This window comes from Branchiostoma floridae, chromosome 17 (genome assembly GCF_000003815.2).
Source record: "Branchiostoma floridae strain S238N-H82 chromosome 17, Bfl_VNyyK, whole genome shotgun sequence".
In the NCBI taxonomy this organism is placed as follows: Eukaryota; Metazoa; Chordata; class Leptocardii; order Amphioxiformes; family Branchiostomatidae; genus Branchiostoma; species Branchiostoma floridae.
In genome coordinates, this window is record NC_049995.1 from 9683094 (window position 1) to 9697490 (window position 14397).

At 39.5% G+C, this 14397-nt stretch overlaps 2 protein-coding genes across 4 annotated transcripts in view; one reads left to right on the top strand and one right to left on the bottom strand.

Moving 5' to 3' along the window:
• LOC118404500 (protein unc-45 homolog B-like) overlaps window positions 1-3902 on the top strand; it is a 20407-nt gene extending 16505 nt beyond the window's left edge. Inside the window, exons 19-22 of the mRNA XM_035803607.1 lie at window positions 159-276; window positions 1056-1208; window positions 1839-1958; window positions 2182-3902. Of these exons, the coding sequence (XP_035659500.1) occupies window positions 159-276; window positions 1056-1208; window positions 1839-1958; window positions 2182-2385 (595 nt within the window). The 3' untranslated portion in view covers window positions 2386-3902. The remainder of the gene's footprint in view (window positions 1-158; window positions 277-1055; window positions 1209-1838; window positions 1959-2181) is intronic.
• A 58-nt stretch (window positions 3903-3960) lies between these two features.
• Window positions 3961-14388, bottom strand: LOC118404501 (quinone reductase-like). 3 transcript variants are annotated; one of them, XM_035803609.1, is made up of 7 exons: window positions 14298-14388; window positions 13877-13991; window positions 6661-6791; window positions 6414-6511; window positions 5562-5700; window positions 5187-5287; window positions 3961-4479 (listed from the first exon to the last, which is right to left on the bottom strand). In XM_035803609.1, exons 3-7 carry the CDS (start codon window positions 6782-6784, stop codon window positions 4348-4350), a joined length of 594 nt encoding a protein of 197 aa, XP_035659502.1. In that variant the 5' UTR covers window positions 6785-6791; window positions 13877-13991; window positions 14298-14388; the 3' UTR covers window positions 3961-4347. The 3 variants fall into 3 exon arrangements, with proteins under 3 accessions (XP_035659502.1, XP_035659503.1, XP_035659501.1); XM_035803610.1 differs by lacking the exons at window positions 13877-13991; window positions 14298-14388 and adding an exon at window positions 9505-9638 and having other exon boundaries at window positions 4314-4479; XM_035803608.1 differs by lacking the exons at window positions 13877-13991; window positions 14298-14388 and adding an exon at window positions 9491-9558 and having other exon boundaries at window positions 4314-4479.
• Between the last annotated feature and the right edge of the window lie 9 nt (window positions 14389-14397).

Here is a 14397-nt window from a genome sequence, read left to right on the forward strand (position 1 = left end):
CTTCGTTCGTTAGAGTGCGACTTAGGTTTTGGGTCATTACAACTTGAGAAGGATCAGAGGACTGATCGAAAGCTTATTGGTAAGCGCTTTATTTTGTGTACGGATATAAAGTCTTAAAAATTGTATCATTAGACTAACAGACTTTTGTTGTTTTGTAGGAACCGTATCTTTGAGGACAATGGTTTTGCTCTGATTGAACACTACATGTTCGAGGACCATGAAATGTTGAAGCGGGCTGCCATACAGCTGATGTGTAACTTGGTGTCAAGTAAAAAGGTACGTCCATGTAACTTGAGCTTGTCACATGAGTAATCACTGAATATCTTACAGTTCGTTTCTCAACATTTTTTTTTTCATTAAATTACACTTGCAACAATTTTTGTTATTGCAAAAACTAAATAAATAAACTATAAATTAAATAGCCTATGGCTAGTTGGGCAGCCCTGGCTATTTGTAAACAGCCGAACAAATAAATAAATAAAAAATAAGCTGTTAAAGATACCCTCCTCTTCCCACAAGTAAAACTGTTAATCCTGTCCCTGGTGCTGATTTATAAGTTTTTTGTTTAGAAAATGACTCTTCATTGTGTTTAGAAAATGACTCAATACGACTGTATATTTATACAGTCGTATTGAGGTCACCTGAGTAAGCGCCGAATGGCAGCTGCTCCAGATCCTCTTGATTTAGCCCCGCCTATTGCAAGCTCCTCGCAATTCAGCCCCTGGCTTCAAAGAGAGAGTAGTTGGCCCACCCAATAACCGATATGAAAACGGATATAGGTTGCACTGCGGATAAAGCTGAACTAGGTTTACTATGTACTTGTATCCATTTGTCCTGCCCTGTCCCTTACCCCAAGGTTTGTCTATGAATGATAACTCAAGCCAAGAGTCCCCAAGTGAAGTCTGTATTCTTGTAAAACTTTGGGGAAGTCTATCGGTTCTAACTGGTTCTTCTCTGACCTCTGGGTCAACGGGCTATTCTACTATCTTAAGGGGTGTATGCCATTTTTAATTCTTACACCAAGCTATTCCTTTTTTTCTTCTTTCGAACACCAGTGGTTAGAGAAGTACCAGTCGACAGGGAACGACAGGTTGAAGTACATCGTGCTGTTATGTGGGGAGGATGACTTTGAACTTGTGAAGGCAGCGGCCGGCACACTGGCACAGCTGACAGCACACAAGGACATGTGTGAGAGAATACCAGACGAGGTGGGTAGAAAAGATTTATAGAGAAGAGTGTATAAACCTCAATATTGTAGGCTGTAACTTGAACTTGATACATTACATGAGCAATCTCTCCATTTCTAACAATACTCTGCTCAATGTTTTTGCATTAAATTACACATACACGGATTTCTATTCAACATAGAAAAAGATTCAATCTAGTTTTCAAGTCGTTAACGATGCCCCCCTCTGCTCACCAAGTGAAAGGGATGGTCCTGTCCTTGGTGCTGAATTGGTCTGGCTTTGGTGTGACGCGACTGGTAGAGCATTGGACTCTGACTGAGTTCTATATCCACCATGCCCCAACGTTGTGCCCTTGGGAAAGGCACCTCACACAATATTGCCAAAAACACAGATTTGGTTCACCAATATGCCAACATCTGCACATTGACTTCCACCAAAAATGGTTAAATTTGTGTGTGTGTGTGTGTGTGTGTGTGTGTGTGTGTGTGTGCGTGCTGAATTTTAGGTTACATTTTGGGTGGAAACTACTTGAGGTCATTTTGGGATTTCTTAGTATCTCTTTAACTGTTCATTTCCTTCCCTTCTTCCTCTTTGTCTTCAATGTTTTCATGTTTTGAAGTCATTAACGATGTTTCTGCCCCCCTCCCGCAGGTGAAGTCGTGGGTAGACATCCTGTGTGAAGTGGGAGCCTCTCCTATGCCAGACATCCAACATCGCATGATGGTGGTCATCGCTAACATGATGATGGCCAGCAAGGAACTCGCTACCAAGGTCAGGGTCATTCAAGTCTCTAATATAGTGTTTCATATTTCAGTTAAACTGTATTTGATATTTTAGTATTTGATATTTTAGCTTTGATATTCTAGTTAACCTTTGTGAACTGACAGACGAACAATCATAACCTTTGAATGTGACATACATTGTACCACCTGAGACAACCATTCACAGAATTCACAAACATTCTCTTAAATCTAATACATTTCTGTGGTTTCAGATTGTAGAGACAAAGATCCTGGATGTTGTGATGGCTGTACGCATCTCGCTCAAGGACGATGCCGACCCAACCAAACAGAAGGTCAGGAAGTGCGTGGACATGGCCTTGAGAGCGGCTACGGACTTCGGTCTGATCAAACCTGCAAGCAACCTGGAGGAACAGGAGGCTCTTCCTGCACAAGCAGAGCTTTTGAATGCAAGCTAGATGACTGAACAGCGCAAAGTCTTAGTTTGCCCCCCTCCCCACTTTCTGTACAGAATTGCAGTGAATTTAAACACTATGTACAGACTTCAGTTTGATAAAAGAAAACCTGCAAGTACTTTAGTTACTTGGACGCTCTTCCTACACAAGCAGATATTTTGAATGCAAGCTAAATGACTGGACTGTGCAAATTGTGCCCCCCTCCCCACTCTCTGTACAGAACTTTCAATCCACTTTGTAAGGAGCCACTTAGGTTGTACAGGTTTCAGTTTGATCAAAACCTGCCAGCAACTTGGAGGCTCAATATGCAAAGTCTCATTTTGCCTCCCCCCTCCCCACTTTCTGTACAAAACAGCAAGTTTTTTTATTTCTATCTAAGGAGCTATACATGTACAGACTTCAGTTTGATCAAAACCTGCTAACTTGGAGGCACAGGCAGGGCTTTCGAATGCAAGATTGGACTGTGCAAAGTCTAATTTTGCCCTCCTCCCCACTCTTTGTAAAGAATTGCAGTGCATTTGAAATCCACTTTGTAAGGAGCTATTCATGTGTACACAGTCTTCAGTTTGAATAAAAAAACCTGCTAGTAACTTGGAGGAACAGGAGGCTCTTCTTGCACAAGCAGAACTTGAATGCAAGCTAGATAATTGGATGGTGCAGAGTCTAATTCCCCACTTTGTAATGAGCTATATGTACAGGCTGTGGTCCGATCAAACCTGCCAGTAACTTGGAAAAATAGAAGGTTTTATTTGGAGCAGAGCTGCAAGCTAGATTGTCAAGACCACAAACCCTCAACCTACCCCCTACCTTCTGTACAGAATATCAGTGAATTTCACACCCAGATTTGACAGTTCTTCTGTGCTGGTAGAAAAAATTGGAATTACATAGATTTGCTTATACTTGTATCCAACTCTGGTCTTTGTCAACGAATGAACAATCCACTTTGCTCTATGCAAATTGCAGATAGAACATGTGAGGAATGGTAGGAAGTGGATGTTGCAGTCCTGGAAGTTTATTGCTCTTTTACAATCTACTTTATAAATCCAACAAGAGCTCTGTAAGAAAGCCAGAACTTTTATAAAAGCCTGGGGTCTTTGTTCATAATACAATAGCATAGTGTATAGTCAGTGAGGTTCTCATAATCAAGGTTTTTAGCAGGTTGACCTGCTTGACAATGCCAGGAAAATTATGTACTTAACTTGAGTTGAAAATTTCTTTGACATGTACTTTGCATGGAAGTAAAATAATGACAGTGAGCAACATTGATTGATTTTCCAAAAGTAAAAGTATTTTCAATGTGAACCTAAGGGGAAAAACTGTCTTATTACAAGGCAATTTTTATGTTGAAGAAGATGAATCATGAAGTGCCTTTATATCATGTGTACATCAATGGACAGGCTTCCCTTTTAAAGATTTTCCAACAACATTTTTTTGCTGAATTTAAATCATGATTGCATGAATCAAATGATTGTAAACTATGTTATGTTCTTATATACCATGTTATAAGTACCTGCCTTTTACATAACAGTAGAGCCATTAGAAATGTCAAAACAATAATAAAAATAGTCACACCTGAACTGTAGTTTTATTTTTTTTTACTCAGGAATATCACATGGTGAATAGAAAAATGATGAAGTAGATGTAATCTACCAATATCAAAATAACATTGCCTTTAGTTTAAAAATACAACCAAAACTCAGCAAAGGTAGTTTACCTGAGTGCAGGAAATTCTCACCAGCATTAATACTCATCAATTAACGTTACGAAAATACCACATTCATGCATAACAGACACCATATATGCAAATACAGACAGCTAAAAATAGTTTAAAAGTTATGAAATTGTGTTAACTTTGACATGTCTGTGACAGTGTCTGATTGTAATCCATATCAATTGATTGTCTATACCTGGGCATACATTTAAAGCACATTGGCGGTTACTATAATTGGGTAAAAGTGATTTTGTTTAGGACGGAATCCCCGCCGTGTTGCGGTGGTTGCGGAGGGCGTTAGCGTACCAGTCCAGCTGGGAGATCAGGCGGTCGGCGCCGCGCTCCATGTGTTCGTTGAGCGGTTCTCCGTCCTCCGAAAGGCTTTTCTGTTTTGTGGAGAAACAGGCAAATTTTACCGTAATACTTTTTATTGACTAAACTGATTCAATGAACCAAACTATGGTTTTTCAAACTAATCAGATAAAGCATCCCAATGTATTATTTTTAATAATTATTTCAGATCAAAAAAGGTATTAGGTTTTGAAATGTATTGAATGAAAACCCAATAATTAAAAAGAATATTAATAACACTTTTCCAAAGTACCAAATCGTTTAACGGGAGGTGCCCTTAAATGGTACCCGCCCTAAAATGGCATGAATTTACTGCTGATCTTATTATGCATAAGTATGCCATGTTTGTTACCTCTTGTAACGCACACCACGAATGGTTCATGATCTGTATAAATGCATTTCTTATCCAAGTATGTTCTTCAGATTAATATGTTAAAAATTCATTCATCAAAACTTGACCACTCTCTGGCAACTGCTAAGTGATGGGGCGCCATGAGTTTGAACGTGTGACAAAGCATGCCATGTTAGGGTACCTCCCGTTACAAGGAACCCCATAGGGGATTTTGATTTTACTCTCCGCCTGCTGCTAAAATAGAAATTTGGCACCAAATTTGTTTAGTTATGGGGTTAGCCAACAGGGAGAGGGTTAAAAATTAAAGACTACTGTACAGTGAATGTAAACAGTTCCAGTCAATATACACATATGATAGGATGAAGGGTATTGCATGGAGTTAGACCTTACCTGTGCCACAGGAACACCAAATATGTTGGAGACACTCAGCATCCCCAGTTCCCCTAACATAGCCCTCAGCTGCATTGCTGCTCGCATCCCACCATACTGACCTTTAGGATGAAAAGAAGGTCAAATTATAACAATTTTTGTTGTTGTAGGCTTCAAAGTATGATGCTCGAAACAAGGCATTATACCAGTATAGTGCAATGTGACTTTGCCTTGGCTTGCATTGAACTTTTTTTTTGTACAAGTGATTATAAGACTTGCACTCTTGGTCACCCCTACATTTCTCAAAAAGTAGTGTGGGCTAACTTCACCAGTATTTTTACTTTGATTAAACTGTTCACTGCAGTACCATAACTCCAGATATAGAGATATACTTACCAGCTGAGTAGGTGACGATACCAGAAGGTTTGAAGGCGTAGGCAGAGCCTCCAAAGTGGTCTAACATGTTGGACAGGGCAGGAGGAATGGAATGGTTGTACTCTGCAGACACCACCACATATGCATCCGCCGCTCGGATCTAGGGTTGGAATCGGTAAAACAACAACATTGTAATAATGCCGCCTTTGTAGAAAATTAGGAAGTTCAACACTATTGACATGTTAAGCTCAAGGGATGTCCCTGTAGCCCAACTGGTAGCACTGCCTAAATCACTGTTGAGTTGCTGCTTTCAATCAGTTAAATTGAGAGACCCATGTTCAAGTCAGGACCTGCTGGGTAGGGCTGTTCTGGGTTAGGATAAGGTATGCAGATGGGTTTCCCGTGTTTTAGAAGATGCCTCAAGCACGTGAAAGGAGAAAGGCTTAAGCAACCCCACACTGTAAAAAAAAACATACCCTGCTACTGTCAATCAGCACGGAAATTTGCTGACTATAGCCACCACAAAAAAGGACAACAACATGTTAAGGCTAGGTCAGTTTTCAATGAATGAGCTAAGAGGCATTGATATGATGCAAATTCACCTTGGTGTATTATTGTAGCCAATAGGTATCCAATCTTAGTAAATGAGGCTGTTCATATTCTTGAAGCATTTCCTCAAACACTGGACCCCCATTTTATGTCCCTTCCAAAAGACGAATGCAATCCCTTACAACATGTCCGAGCTAAGCTACCCCTGGGATTGAACTCAGGCCGACAGATTCATAGAATTGGATCCAGACGGCCAAGCTGTGGGGTTGCATTACCACTTGGCTACAGAGACATCATAATCTTAGATTAAGTCGGACATCATACCTGTTCATCTGCTGTCTTGAGCCAGGCTGGGATCTCTGCCTTGTCTCTGTACATGAAGATGGGTTTGTGGAGGAGAGTAAACGGCATCTCAACAGGATCTTTTAACGGTAGGATGAAAAAAAGGAGGCTTTAGTGGTGTTGTATAAGTTTTGATTCAATGTCATAACTTTGCAGCAGAATTGGTATCATGAAACTTGTGAAAATAAAACAACCAAAAAAATGCAAGTTTCAAGATTACAAAACTCACCAAAGAAGGAAACCTCATAGCCCTTCTTCTTCAGCTGGTTGAACATGAACTTGGCGACCCTCAGGCCCAGCCTGCCTTCTCGCACCGAGCCAAGGAACAGCACAACTTTCAAAGGGTTGGACATGGTGGGTCTGTAAAGGCAAAAAAATATATCACTTTTATCAAGATAAATGATACATTCAGTCTTTAAAAAGCTCTCTTTTTTCTACACATTATTTTACTAATCATCTCATACAAATGCTGCTTGATACCTCTTATCACTGCTTTACAACTTTTTGGAACCCTCCAAAGTCTGATCCTCAGAAATGAAATATTATCATTTTAATGAAAAATGAAAATTTGAAAAGGCTGCAAGAATATTGCAGAGAACATAAGAATATCATCATTCACCATTTATTACTGCAAGAATATTGATTTCTTTGTGTACATTTAGTTATTGACTGCCATTAAAAGATTGCACATTTGGGTATTTGTTTCTGGAACTTAGTAACCTATTAGAAGGAAGCAGTGAACAGAGGATATCCCATGTTTGTTCGTTATCTTATCTTGTGCTATTAAAGCTCTTTTCTTTGCTTATTCTACATAAAACCAATTAGAAACATCAGACTGTAGATGTGATAAGATACCTTTCCTACATTACTTGTACTTACTGATTGTACAATAAAGGTATTATGGTTCAATCATCAATTGTTATTATCATATAATAAGGCCTAGGAAAAAAAATGTTGTGTTTCCTGTTTCAGTCCTGAAAAAATTAGGGTCGGTAGGTAGGGGATATCTTTTTTTTTTTTTGTAATTTTTTTTTTTTAGGCTAGCCAAAAATCTAGTGATACATATTACAATACAGTTGAACAAAGGAAACTGAAATGCATGAGGACACTTGTCTTTCAATGTCAAACTTTGATTTTGTGCACAATAGATACATTAATCCTTCATTAGATAGGACAAGCAGACTGTTTTTACTTCAATAGGAAGCAGGCTGAATAAAAATTCTAACTGGAAGCTATGTGACTCCACTGTCCACCCAAAAAAAAGTCTAGGGTCGGCAGGTTTTTCTAGGGAAGGTAGGGAAACAGGAAACACAACATTCCTAATGAAAACTGTCCAGAGCACTTTAACCCTCAAGCACCCGACCTTTTTTTGCGACTAAAATGACCGAGTGGGGTCCAAACGGACCCCAAAATGTTTTGTTCATAAAATCTCAGTACCATTTCTTATCGGCGATCATTGTATATACATTGCTTCGTCAATGTAAGAGGAAGATTTTGAGATGTTAATGTGTTGCTAATTCCAACTCATTATCATAATTTATGCAAAAGTTCGGAAGGACCACGTTTTGCACTAAACCTATTCCGACCAGATAGGGGAATTTTGAGGCCCTCAGCAACATTTATGTCGCATAACTCATGAACGGCTAGAGCTAAAGCTACGAAACGTGGTAATTTATCACAAAATATTGTTTGCAAAAGTTTTAGGTCAATAAAGTAAGTTTATCATTTTTGGGGGTTGCCATGGCAACCATATTATAACAGGCATATTTTTGCCAAAATTTGACAATTTCAATTTAAACAAGGTTTTCTTGGTAAACTACACCTGTTTTCTGACAACAATTGAATTCTATGAAATTCAATGTAATTTTCATGACTTAAAATTTATAATTTATGCTAATTTCATGACGTCATTGGTCAAAATCCAAGATGGCCGCCCTGATTAGGCAAATGACGTCATAATGCCGTCACATTACATGTTGATGACACATGAATTTTTGTGATGATTTAGGTTTACATTCTTATTATTGTCTGAAAGTTTGGTAGTCCTACTGTAAGTGGTTAAGGAGTTAGCGTCCAAAGTTTGTTTTAAAAACTGCACATTTTTGCTGGGGTCCGTTTGGACCCCAGAGGGACTGAACACAAACTTTCTTCATGATTTCCACATTATTGTACCAATCTTTGCGAAAACTTAGGAAATGGTATAAGACATATTGACTGACAAAGTCACGGAAGGATTTTTTCTTCAGATCAAAAATGTTCAGATGGCACTTCAAATTGTACGCCTGGGGTCCAAATGGACCCCACTCGGGTGTTTGAGGGTTAACATGACATTGAAAAAAAAATTGTCACCATGCCCCATATCGAAACATGACAGTTTCAATATGGGCGTGGCACGCATGGCAAACGCTGTTACTGGTATTAGTGAGTGCATATTAACACAAGGGCCAAACAAAACATTGGGTGAGTTCCAATTCCAGTTAGCCATACAGGGAAAGACAATCAAAAAGAAATTGAACACACCATTTCCTGCATTGTTAAAAAATGCTAACTCTCTCTCGTTTATAATTAGTTACTATAAGTTCTGAGCTACGTTACTAAGTTACGTTGTAAGTGACCTTGGTAAAAAAAAAAATGTAACAAGTAACAAGACAGCGTGGATAAAGATAAGAATATTGTAAATCATTACAGGCCTGATTAATCAATTAACTCCCTCCCTACTACGTAAAACTACTACAACCGGGTGCATAATATTACACGGGCGGCGGACAGCGCCTCTTGCCCCGACGAAGGCCCGGCAAATCCACGGTAGACTGGATGCCATTGGTTAGACCTGTAACCTTATATTTCCAGTGACAGTGCAAGGCCTTTAAACTTGTAGAAGGTTCGTGGTCTTTCAGCTTGCGACAAGGAGACTTTGAAGGGTTCTTCAGCCTAAAATTCTTTGCTTTGTTGAAAAATACCCAGTCCCTCTTACAGTTCTTCCATGATATAAACAAAGTACACAGTTGACTTGTGAAGTAAGAGAGAAAAGAAAACTCTAAAAAGTAAACTATACTTACTTACGACGTACTCTGAAGAAGTCTTGAACGTCTTGTACCTGACTTGGTAGAGGTAGTGACTTTCCTTCTGTCTTCTTTCACAGAATCTTCCAGCAGATCTGAAATTCCGCACGAAAACCCGGGCCCTTTCAAATGTCAGCTCACTTCCGGGTTTGACAGCATCAGAAGGAAATATATTTTAATTTTATAAAAAATCCTCATTTTCATAACGAATAATTATTTTCAAGTACGTTCAGTCATTATGACAAAATATAAAGTTACTTTATAACTAGTTTATGACTAAACACTGAGCTCATACGGAATAGAGTAAGTCAGTTTTTAATAAATATATACCTATACGTTTAGATGCGCTTCAAGTGGTATGCATATTATGTTGAGGTCAAATGGTTTTTGCCAAGTCATGCTGTGGGGGCGTGGTCGGTTATTTTAACCTTCGTGTTGTTTTGCAACGTCATATACGTTGATATACGCAGAGAGTGCGTTTTGCATTGTCATGTAATATCATACGCAAGGTGGTTATGTTTGAAAAGAGCTCTGTCACGCACTTGTAAGTGGGTAAACATGTTAGAAAATGCGCCTGGTAATGAAGATGTGGCAAGTTTGGGTTATAATGTTGCAAGAAAATTCATCGTAATGGTGCATTGTAAAAATAAAAACAAACAAACTGGCGAACGTTTTTGCTTTAGCATTTATATGCAGAAAATTTCATTTTTTCCACGGGTTTTACTATGATATTCAAGTGTTGAAAGTAACGCACATTATGTTTGAAATTTCGGAAGTCCGATCCTAAGGGGTCGCGTTTTTGCGGTTACCGAAGGGTTCGCTTAGCGGTTAGCGGTTATCCCCCAGGTGAGCCTTCATTCGTATGTAGAAAAGTTACAAAGTAATTTTGGGTACTCAAATCACTTTTTACCTTTTGCCCACGGGTTTTACTATGATATTCAAGTGTTGAAAGTAACGCACATTAAGTTTGAAATTTCGGAAGTCCGATCGTAAGGGGTCGCTTTTTTGCGGTTACCGAAGGGTTCGCTTAGCGGTTAGCGGTTATCCCCCAGGTGAGCCTTCATTCGTATGTAGAAAAGTTACAAAGTAATTTTGGGTACTCAAATCACTTTTTACCTTTTGCCCACGGGTTTTACTATGATATTCAAGTGTTGAAAGTAACGCACATTATGTTTGAAATTTCGGAAGTCCGATCCTAAGGGGTCGCTTTTTTGCGGTTACCGAAGGGTTCGCTTAGCGGTTAGCGGTTATCCCCCAGGTGAGCCTTCATTCGTATGTAGAAAAGTTACAAAGTTATTTTGGGTACTCAAATCACTTTTTACCTTTTGCCCACGGGTTTTACTATGATATTCAAGTGTTGAAAGTAACGCACATTATGTTTGAAATTTCGGAAGTCCGATCGTAAGGGGTCGCTTTTTTGCGGTTACCGAAGGGTTCGCTTAGCGGTTAGCGGTTATTCCCCAGGTGAGCCTTCATTCGTATGTAGAAAAGTTACAAAGTAATTTTGGGTACTCAAATCACTTTTTACCTTTTGCCCACGGGTTCTACTTTGATATTCAAGTGTTGAAAGTAACGCACATTATGTTTGAAATTTCGGAAGTCCGATCGTAAGGGGTCGCTTTTTTGCGGTTACCGAAGGGTTCGCTTAGCGGTTAGCGGTTATCCCCCAGGTGAGCCTTCATTCGTATTTTCGGGTTTTACTATGATTTGCGTCTTATATTCACGGATTACTTCGCAATTCGAACCGGAACCTTAAGGCCTCATACCGGACTTTTGTTGCCTCATTTACAATAGTGCTTAAATATGCAACTTTAATGGGCGAAAATCCAATAAAGAAACAGCTCTACTGGAGATGTTTTAATTTCTATTGAAAAAGCACTTATCCAGTACTCAATAAAAAAAAAATTCCCCAAAATCTGACCGGCGGATCGATTTTTATAACATCTATAACTGCACATAAATACTATCCAGAAAGTGGGGCTTTCCTTCAGTGACCCGCTGACCACATTACTCAGGACAAGCAAACGTACACGTCCGAGAATCGCCCGAATGCCGAAACTTTTCCACCCGATCCTGTCAGAAATACACAACCTTTCATCTCAAATCCTTCGATATGACATGGGAGCGATACAAGGCAATTTATTGTCGACATAAACACACGATTTTGGGGCCCCATTCATATTTTGGAGGGAATACGCCCACCCGCGCAGTAATACCGGAACGAGGCCTTCAGTGCGGATTACAGATATCCGGTCAGATTTGAACTTTGACCCGAAACCTTGACCTGGCGTTTTCCTACGCGCCTGGAGCGAGCTTTGTGCGTATTCAAAGTGCGTTTCGAAGGTAGATATATTTATTACCTTTGCCAGATTGGCAAGGTTATGTTTTAGGCTTGTACGTCTGTCTGTCTGTCTGTCTGTCTGTCTGTCTGTCTTTCTGTCTGTCTGTGAACAGCATCACTCGAAAAGCGCCTTTGATTGATCCTGATGATATTTGGTAGGTCGATATAGGGGTCGTAATTCCCATACTACTTCTCTTGCCCTCGCATGTTCTAAGTTTATGACCTTTGTGACCCTTTGTCCTGCTCAGATTTTTTTGGTCAATTTAACCCTCCTAAGCTGGTTGTTTAATCTGATCAGTAAAACGTGACCTATTCTGTGCTGCTGCTGCAGACTTCCAGATCAATGCGGTTTCCTTTGGTAAGAAATGCCACAAACCTGTATTTACTGGACCCACCTACAGGAATCATATATGTGCATCCCGTATATATACGGGTTCAGCAGGACAGCCTTGTAGATACCAGATCTATACATATATTACTGTATGTACATAGAACATATCATATTGTACACAGTATATATTGAAATATGTTCGTGTTTTGTTTTAGGGAAATATAGTCTTAACCAGCCACGACAACTCATTAGTGATGAGAGTCCTTGTTTCTTACTTTATGACCAATGGCCATAATCTGCATGCTCAAATGAGGTGCTTTTAGCCATCTCTCTTAAGGTCTCATTGATGTATTACTCCGCGAGTGGGGACCCTTAAAGAGATCCGAGCCAAAAATGAACGGCTGCACGGACGCATGTTTTTAGCGGTGAGAAATTCCCTTTTAGCCAGCGGAAATGATCTCAAAAGTTAGATTGGTGAAAGCTTATTTGTAACTGAAGAAATTAGCAGGTAAAGTTTTGCAGCCGCGCGCTAGGTCGGAGGTACACAGTCGTGGGTTCTGAGTGGTGCGGTTGTACAATAGCAGCGAAAAAGTGCCTTTTGTGGGGATTGACTAATCGTAGTTTGTAATTGCTATAAAAAAGTTCCTACGTATAGTTTACATTGGCAATTTTTTCCCACGATATAGGGTAAATGTGCTCGACATAGAGGGAAAAATCTGCTGAAATTTCACTTAGCTTCATTATGAACGCGCCCATTTAAACCACGAATTAATACATAGAAGTCTATGGGAAGAAGAAACTCATCAATGAGACCTTAAAGCCAATGCGACTTAGGTCTAGACAATGCAGCGCAATAAAGACCAAGATTCCCCATTTTATAGCGCAAGAGATAAACACCCAAGTACGTCAATGGGGACATCCTATCTCAAGAGGGCTTTATAACGTCATTTACGCCCGAAATCAATCTATAGATACCTAACTGTCAAAAGGATTTGCAGTCATAGAAGGATTTGAAAGGGTTTACAGCTGTGTATTGACATACATCTTCCAGGTCCACAACTTAAACGCAGTTACAACTAAAAAATGGGAGATCAAATTCCAACCTAATTGCAGCTAGTGCGTCAATATGGAAGTAACAATCTTTCTTTCTATGACACATAATGTTTGTAAAGGATGTAATGTATCAATGCTATTGGAAAATTCGGGAACAATGTGGCGAGTCATGATGCCACTTCGCTAGAAGACTAAGTGTGTGGCATCCATGCAGTGAAGAGGGCTATATGCTGTGATTCCTATGGCAAAAATTAGCATGAGGCACTAGGCACATTAGCGTGAGGCACAAGACTGGAATTCCATAGGATGGGGCTTGATAAAACAGACTAGGATATCACATTGGATAAAATATGGTTGAATAACACGTAGCATAACAAGTTATAGCTCAACACATGATTTATGTTTGATGGAAGCAGGTTTATTGTAACTTCGCACATTGATGCGATGAGAAAATCGTTAGGCTCGACTGTTATGCAGCTGTGGAGTAGAATGGTCTGGGGATGATCCTGGTTTTTGATGCAGAAAAACGTTAGGGGCTCAAGTCGCGCTTTTATGACACGTCACATCAATTATCTAAAACATAACTTTGTCTTTCCTTCACACAGTAACTCGCAAAAAAAACCCGTCAGATAACCGTAAGATAATCATACTGACTTACTTGATACTTGATAAGGTCTCTTCATCGTTGTGTCAAGTGGTCTGCATCAAGGCAACGTCTCTTGTGGACCATCCTGCGCCATTCCATGCAATTCTGGGCCGTCACTTCTACGTCTCTAAGATAATCATACGAACCCAGATTGTAATAGAATGTTACAACTTCCGCTGTCTATACGTGTTGCTCATCTTCTAAGGTTGTGCCCCTTTGTTAATAATGTCTATGGTTCTATTTTATTAATGAGGTTCAAACGTTGATTCAAAGAATAAAGCTTCTGCAACTGTTAACATATGGATTGTAGTTTTACATGAATAGATTGATACTCTAAAGAGGGCGTCTTTTCAACTAAAAATAAACTTGGATTATAGCAGTTAGTAGGGATATCATCATGTTAATTTGACTCTTCAGACAATAACGATGTTACCTGGTTTGGATATGTCTTCTCGTCATTGCAGAGTGGACCGTGAAACAGCATCAAGATTGCTTCGCCAAGGGAGTGCATCCTATGGCAAAGACAAGAAAAG

Coding starts and splice junctions, on each gene's coding strand:
- LOC118404501 (XM_035803609.1), bottom strand. CDS start 6,784: ATGTCCAACCCTTTGAAAGTTGTGCTGTTCCTTGGCTCGGTGCGAGAA. Junction 6,512..6,660: donor CTATGAGGTTTCCTTCTTTG/GTGAGTTTTGTA, acceptor TACCGTTAAAAG/ATCCTGTTGAGATGCCGTTT. Junction 5,701..6,413: donor TCAAGACAGCAGATGAACAG/GTATGATGTCCG, acceptor TTCCAACCCTAG/ATCCGAGCGGCGGATGCATA.